This window comes from Cryptotermes secundus, unplaced genomic scaffold (genome assembly GCF_002891405.2).
Source record: "Cryptotermes secundus unplaced genomic scaffold, Csec_1.0 scaffold1133, whole genome shotgun sequence".
Taxonomy (NCBI): Eukaryota; Metazoa; Arthropoda; class Insecta; order Blattodea; family Kalotermitidae; genus Cryptotermes; species Cryptotermes secundus.
In genome coordinates this window covers 81,198-89,483 of record NW_019728510.1, presented here as the reverse complement: position 1 = coordinate 89,483, position 8,286 = coordinate 81,198, and the positions used below count along the sequence as shown (strand labels likewise).

The 8,286-nt window shown below is 41.9% G+C and overlaps 1 protein-coding gene across 2 annotated transcripts in view; it reads left to right on the top strand.

Annotated features, from left to right (window-relative positions):
* Positions 1 to 7,941, top strand: part of LOC111865266 (zinc finger and SCAN domain-containing protein 23-like) — an 18,969-nt gene extending 11,028 nt beyond the window's left edge. Inside the window, exons 4-5 of one of the 2 annotated variants that reach the window (XM_023853161.2) lie at positions 1,079 to 1,225; positions 7,224 to 7,941. In XM_023853161.2, coding sequence (XP_023708929.2) covers positions 1,079 to 1,225; positions 7,224 to 7,235 — 159 coding nt within the window. In that variant the 3' untranslated portion in view covers positions 7,236 to 7,941. The remainder of the gene's footprint in view (positions 1 to 1,078; positions 1,226 to 7,223) is intronic. The other variant, XM_033751757.1, reaches the window with a different exon arrangement.
* The last annotated feature ends 345 nt before the right edge of the window (positions 7,942 to 8,286 follow it).

Genomic DNA, 8,286 nt, shown 5'->3' with positions numbered 1-8,286 from the left:
GTGATATAATGCTGAAGTGTGCTGGCTCTTCCTCATGCTGTATCCACATTTGTCTCCACACAATCAGTGGCACGTCTTCTAGCAAAGTTGGAAGCATACATTCCAGTAACACCTTGTAAATGGGCCCATTGAGTCGCGGTGGTAAGGGGAAAGGCCCAATCAAGTGATCCCCAATGATGCCCGCCCAGACATTGACAGAAAATTGCGCCTGGTGGTAACCAGCTACAGTAATGTTGGGGTTTTCGTCAGCCCAAATGTGGCTGTTTCAACAGTTGAACCAGCCATCCCTTGTAAGCTGCGCTTCATCTTTGAATAACACGTGATTCAGGAAGTTGGGCTGATGTAAACACTGGTTCAGTATCCACTGAAAAAATTGAACTCATGGTATGAAGTCAGCTGTACCTACGTCGTGTACTCGTGTTGGACATGCAGGATCCTCCAAACACTTGATTTTGATGTCCCCACCATCTTGGCAATGGCACGAGTGCTGGTGGATGGCTGTTCCTCTATGCAATGCAGTTCGAAATTGAGGCACCAAGTTTAAATGAAATGATATTAAATGCCGCCCCAGCGCTGCTGTTTTACATTTGCGCACATGAGTTCCTATTTCAAAGTTATTCTATAGGGAACCCTCAGTACGCTCCTGAAGTATGGCACCAAACTCCTGGGACACCCTGTGTATATATATATATATATATTGTCACGTGTAAGGAGGTTATGCCGGGCCATATGCAGCCTTTCTTAGTATCATTTTTAGCTCAGCCCTTTTTGTTATTTCATTTTAGTGGCATATCCACTGTTTGTTAGATGCCTGTCCAGCCTTACAAATGCATAATTTTATTTAATTTGCAATTTGTTAAACAGTGGCAGTGCTCCTTAATGTCTGTTGAATGAGACACCTCCATACATACTGATGGACTCGGCGCACACCACACAGGGGGGTGAGCTCTCTCTGTCCTTCCCTCCCCTCTCTGTCATCACTCTCATGCCTACCAATTTAACATCCCGCTGTACTGGGGCTTCAATCTTATTTCTCTTCCTATTAGGATTTTTCATGTTATTTACTCTCATTTTCCAGGGGAATTTGAATGTACTTCAACCAGTACATGGTGAGGAGCGACGATATTCCTGTGTTGAGTGTGGAGATTCATTCAGTCAGCAGATAATTCTGAGAGCACATCAGAGCATACATATACATAGTGGGGAGCAGCCACTTTGCTGTGATGTATGTAATAAGTCATTTAGTCAGCACGGTCATCTTAAGAGACATCAGCACATACATAGTGGGGAGAAGCCATTTTGTTGTGATTTATGTAATAAGTCATTCAGTGATCAGAGTACTCTGAAGAGACACCAACGATTACATAGTGGGGAGAAGCAATTTTGCTGTGATGTATGTAATAAGTCATTTAGTCAGCAGTCATCTGAAGAAACACCAACGTATACATAGTGGGGAGAAGCCATTTTGTTGTGATTTATGTAATAAGTCATTCAGTGATCAGAGTAGTCTGAAGATACACCAACGATTACATAGTGGGGAGAAGCCATTTTGTTGTGATGTATGTAATAAGTCATTTAGTCAGCAGAGTCATCTGAAGAAACATCAGCGCATACATAGTGGGGACCAGCCATTTTGCTGTGATGTATGTAAAAAGTCATTTAGTCAGCAGAGTCTTCTGAGGACACATCAGTGCATACATCTTGGGGAGCAGCCATTTTTCTGTGATGTATGTAATAAGTCATTTCGTCAGCAGAGTTATCTGAAGAAACATCAGTGCATACATAGTGGGGAGCAGCCATTTTGCTGTGATGTATGTGATAAGTCATTCAGTGATCAGAGTACTCTGAAGAAACATCAGCACATACACAGTGGGGAGCAGCCATTTTGCTGTGATGTATGTGATAAGTCATTCAGTGATCAGAGTACTCTGAAGAAACATCAGCACATACACAGTGGGGAGCAGCCATTTTGCTGTGATGTATGTGATAAGTCATTCAGTGATCAGAGTACTCTGAAGAAACATCAGCACATACACAGTGGGGAGCAGCCATTTTGCTGTGATGTATGTGATAAGTCATTCAGTGATCAGAGTACTCTGAAGAAACATCAGCACATACACAGTGGGGAGCAGCCATTTTGCTGTGATGTATGTGATAAGTCATTCAGTGATCAGAGTACTCTGAAGAAACATCAGCACATACACAGTGGGGAGCAGCCATTTTACTGTGATGTATGTAAAAAGTCATTTAGTCCGCAGAGTCGTCTGACAAAACATCAGCGCATACATTGTGGGGAGCAGCCATTTTGCTGTGATGTATGTAATAAGTCATTTAGTCAGCAGTCATCTGAAGAAACACCAACTTATACATAGTGGGGAGAAGCCATTTTGCTGTGATGTTTGTGAAAAGTCATTCAGTCATCAGAGTAGCCTGAAGAGACATCATCACATACATGTTGATTTGTGCAGTAAATCATAGAGCAGTAGAGACTGGTTTAGACTAAAGGAACAGAATGTGACTTGTAGCATGCCACAGTTTTTCATGTTGTAAGTAAGACAGTTTTTCTGTATGTGGCATACTTCAGTTTTGTAGAATGCTACAATATATTGGAGTTGATTGCTGTTGCTAGCCTTTGTAACTGATGGGAAATGAACTGAGTCCCATGGTACAAGACATCTGTGCAAATAAGTTCCATTTGATTCTGATTGCTGAATGTGCAAAATGCCCTGTCTTGTTAAGTGGAAACAGATATGACATGACATTCTTCTGCAGTTATGATGTTAATTTAGCACTGGAAGCTAATGATAAGTAGATTGTAGTCACTGAAACGGATCGACAGCTTATACACATAATTCAGCAGCATCATATGCTTTTCGCTGTGTTATCTTTGCTCTTCTGCCATTACATGTGAGTAAATTCATTGATCAGTTAGTTTCATATTGATATATCGCTTTGATTGAGTATGTTTAGGTAGAATGGTCAGATGAATACAAACTACGCTGTATTGGACATTGCAGACAAGATATATTTCTGCGGTATACTTCATATATTATAAAAGATTAAACAATTCCTTCCAGTGTGACTGTTGAAGTTTTTACTACTTCAATTCTTAACACCTGTACACGTTTCTCTGCCTGTAGACCATCATCAGAGGGACATGCTCTTTGGAGACCACAATTACAACGGGTGTTCTGAATGTTAAAATATATACACATACAATGTTTGTAATGCACAATATATACAATTCCAAAGTTTTCACAACTACAGCGGTTGTCTTGGTGCATTGATGTTTTTTAAAACTTTTGTTATTTAAGTTAAAATTTATAAAGTGAATGGTTCATGTCCCTTCTCTTATAGTCTTTCTTGAAGGGGGCCAAACTTGTGCCACCTGTCTTTCTTGAGGAGGAGGTTTTTGATATCCTTTGTTTGTTCGAGGTGTGCTGTGTTGTTTTTACAGTATCGATGTCCATCTGATGATGGTCTGTAGGGACCGAACCATGTAAGGGTGTTAAGAATTGAAGTAGTAAAAACTTCAGCAGTCACACTGGATGGAATTGTTTTATCTTTTATAATATTTTTAGTGTGACGGTCCAGAATGAAACAAATCAAACTTCATACGAAGGGTGTTCTATATATAATGCCTCCTATTTTTTTATGTTAATATGTAAGATCTGAGCTGGATGTTGGTGGTGTTGTAGTAAAGGTTGGACCTTCCCGCCAATGTACTGTTAGTTTCTTTGTCATGCGACAGATAGTGACAGCAGAGCAGTCTACCAAAATGGCGTCTCACATAGAAGTACGTACGAAACAGAAATGTGTTATTGAATTTCTCACTGCAGAACAAATTGCACCCATCGACATCCATCGACACTTGCTAAAGTTGTACGGAGATGATGTGGTGGATGTCAGCACAGTGATTTGGTGGGTAGTGCATTTCAACAGTGTCGAAAGTGATATGCACGACAAGCCACACCACGGGCGTCCCTGCTCAGCTGCCACTCCTCACAATGAACAGCGCCTTGATCAGCTCATCCTTGCAGATCAGCGGATAATGACCAGGGAACTGTGTGCACTGCTTAATATTGGCTGTAATGCATTGGAAACGATGTTGGGGAAGCTGGATTATCGCAAAGTTTGTTCAGGTGGGTCCCACGAATGCTTACACAGGACCACAGAACTCATCGAATGGAAGTCTGTCAATACCTGTTGCACCAGTTTGAGGCTGAAGGTGACAAGTTTCTGGACAGCACCATCACCGGAGATGAGACGTGGTGTCACCACTACGAGTAGGAATCCAAAAGACAGTCCATGGAGTGGCGACATCCGGAGTCCCCAACAAAACAGAAGTTCAAGACACAGCCATCGGCAAGGAAAGTGATGTGCATGGTCTTTTGGGATAGGCGGGGTAGGCTTTTGTTGGATATCCTGGAGCCTGGTGAGACTGTCAATTCTGAACACTACAAGACGACACTGACTAAGCTGAAAGCTCGCATTTCCCGAGTCAGGCCAGAGAAGCAACCTTTCGCTTGCAACACAATAACGCTAGACCCCAAACCAGTTTGGCGACCACCGCCCACATTACAAAGTTTGGCTGGACTGCCATACCACATGCACCTTATAGCTCTGATTTAGAACCTTCAGACTTCCATCTCTTTGGGCCTATGAAAGATGGGCTACGTGGGCAACATTTTCCAGACAACGATGCTGTCATTGCAGCTGTAAGAAAGTGGCTAGCCTCTGCTGGTGCAGACTTTTACGGGCGCGGCATACAGGCTCTTGTTCATCGCTGGCAAAAGTGCATAACGAATGGTGGTGATTATGTGGAAAAATAACTGTAAGTAGCTGAAATCTTGCTCTATTTAACTGCATTATTATACTTTCTGTATCTGTTGTAGTTTTCATTAAAAAAATAGGCATTATATACGGAACACTCCTCATATATTGGTTATAAAAAGAAAATTTAATAAAGGTGGGTTTATTCTGCTTGTGGAGAAATGAAGTAGTACAGAGAATTTAATTGAAACGATCAAGGAAGACTTGTTTACATCTTTTCATTGTGAATATCAGCAGAGAAACTGAGCGGTCTGTCATCAGATCGGAAAAGAAAGTGGTTTGGCACTGAGGCACTCCTTTTTGCTTGAGGTCTCCTTTGCCTTAGAGGGAAAGAGTCATTTGAAAATTGTGAAATATCCTTTAGTAAAATTAGGCAATGTCATTAATATTATTAATTTGAATTCAGAGGTTTCGTGTAGTGGAATGACACAAGAGGAATAGCTTAACTTCAGTGCAGTTATGCCCCTCCCTCCATGCCCATTTTCTTCACTGCCTGAGTGAGCTGCGTCATAACTGAAGCTAATTCTCGGTCACTCTGAGCAAGTGATCTCTGATTACTGACACTTTTCATGCCAGGGAACGCTTGTTTCATTTTGCATAAGATGTACTATGCATAATGTTATATTTTAGCATCCTGTTACACTGATTTAAGTCCATGATTTATTTCAACCGTCTTCCAGTGCACGCACTCATCTATCTCACTCCTCTCTCTCGCACTACATGTTTCATCACAAATGTGCCATCTTCAGGTGCTTATATGATTTACGTTAAACTAGATCACTGCATGCCTTGCCGTCTTGCAGTATAACACACGCAGTCACAGGAGCAAGACACAACACAAAGCACAATACACACACGAAAGTAGAAAGAGTGCTCCGACAGAAGAGGATAGGTGTGACTCGCGTAGTGAGATACGACATAGGGATGAAAAATCCTGAACAATTTTTTAATATTTTTAACATTTAATATTTATCAATATATATGATAAATATATATTTTAGTTATTTTAATATGAAGACAGCAAGGCATGCAGTGAACTAGTTTAACGTAAATCGAATAAGCACCTGAAGATGGCACTTTTGTGCCGAAACATGTAGTGCGAGAGAGAGGAGTGAGATAGATGAGTGTATGCAGTGGAAGACGGTTGAAATAAATCATAGAGGTTCTATGCATTTGTTCCTCAATAACGCTACATCAGCAGAGCCCTTCCTCATGTGTCACCACACTTTGGCTGTTGCTGGATCACCAGAACTGATCTTGCTGCATGGTTCTGGAATATGTGTTCCATTTTGTGTGTCTTCACCATATAAAGTAGTGGGCAGTGCACGAATGGACATGCAAGTTGCATTTGTCCTCAGAAAAGTGTGAAGGTAGGCTGATGCTGTGTATTCTGTATGCTTAAAGAAGGGAATATGGAGTGAAATCATCTGGCTCAGGATAGGAGCCAGTGTCTGGCTGTGAATGGTAATGCACCCTTGCATTCTATAGTATGTTGGTAATTCACTGAGTACCTGAGCAACTAGTAGCTTCTCTGAAAAGGTGCAGCTGTGTGAAGTTGGTTAATATTTAGCACTTGAACTTCTCCATTGATTGTCTGGAACTGGAATTTGTTGTTGACCCGGGCCTGCTGAAGCAACCCAAATGTGTCTCCGATAGTCCATAAGTCTGGGTCTCCTGTTATATACATTGGGGTAAGCGGCCTCCGTAGTCTAGAGGTAACATTCCCACCTCATGACTCGTGGTACACGGGTTCAAATACCCGGCGGAGGTCATCGAATTTTTAAGGGCAGAAAAATTCAGGGACAAAGTCCATCAGGAGGGACTTTAAGCTGTGTGTTCCATGTTGTAACTTAACGGCACATAAAAGAACCTCATATCCCCAAAGGGGATCACTGAGCCAAATTCCAGGACGTTTCCCGCCCAACAATAGTCTCTAAGGCCTCTGATAGTTGGGGGAAGCTTTATAGACACCGCTAAGCAAGTGGCCGAACTCGCTTGCTTGGCGGGACTGATGGTACGCACCATTTATTGGTAGGGTATAGAGACTGGTAGAATATGATAAAGGGAAGCACAATAGATCAAACTGGTCGTGGTGCATGGGGAACCCACCCTCTAAATAACTAACTAATAACTATATACATTGGGGTAGTACAATATGCTATGCATAGATATACTTGAGGCAGTGACTCACATCCATCCATTCAGTTTATCGAACCCTGTATTCCCACCAGACTAAAGCAATGCTTCCAAGAAACGTATTTTTGCAGTATGTGTTTTTCAGTTTAGTAATATGTAAGTAACTCCAGGGAGCTGAGTTAGTTATCATTAATTATTTTTGAGACCTCTCATCCCACTAGCTCAGAAACTGTTTTAATGTATATATATTTTAGGTCACATTGTGAACACATGCTGTGCGCAGCAGAACAGCCGCTTAGTGTAGCTGATGCGGCAGAGGGACTGACATGCAGAAGGCAATGCAGAGCCATGTGGAAAGGCTGGATGAAGAGACAAATAACAGTACAGACCTTGGGATATAAGAAATATGAAAGAGAAAGATGGGCGGAATAACAATGAGACTCTGAACGTGACACAGAAGCCTGTGCCTTAACTGAAGAAGAAGAAAAAATGTTTCTGACTTACGCTTCATTCACCAAAATTCAGAATTTAAACTTGGTATTGTATATCACTCAGAATCACTTCCTGGGTTTTTGGATTGTCTTCATTGTCTGGTGTTCACAAAAAAAGAGGATGTACCGTATCAGGAACTGGGTCTGTTTCAGTCCTCTTTTGAAGGGGGGGGAGGCACAACTACTCTGCTGGGTCCATTAGAAAGAGCTCGTTCTAGCAGGATGATGGACAAAGTCCAAAAATCTAGCGATTCCAGAAACCTTTAGAATCTACAGGTATCCTACAAGTGTTTTGGCAAGTGTGGGTTATTTAAGGTTTATTTTGTGATGCTCTTAGTATTTTAGGCTACATAGCGTCATATTAGGCCTTGACTTGTTTTCCCACTCCAAAGCAGCTGTTAAGTCACTTGAAAAAATTAAATTCGCTTAGTGGGTGGCGGAGTCCAACTGGGTTGACTGTGCACAGCAGCCACTGATTGGCCTATCGTATCCTACCACCGGGTGATTATGATGAAGGAGAACTTGGTGGAATGAATATTAGCAGGGGAAACCGAAGTACTCGGAGAAAACCCGCCCCAGCGCCACTTTCTCCACCACAAATCCCACTTGACCAAACCCGGGATCGAACCCAGTCCGCTGCGGTGGGAAGCCATCGACTAAACCCTTCAGCTGTGGCGCGGCCATACAAGTCACTTGAATGTGCCTACATACATTTTAGATATGGATTTTATTACTAGTTTTAGTAATTATGTTGTCGACAATGCATGTGTCTGTGCCTAAGGTGTACAAGGTGTGTCCCAAAAGTCATGAAATTATATATATATAT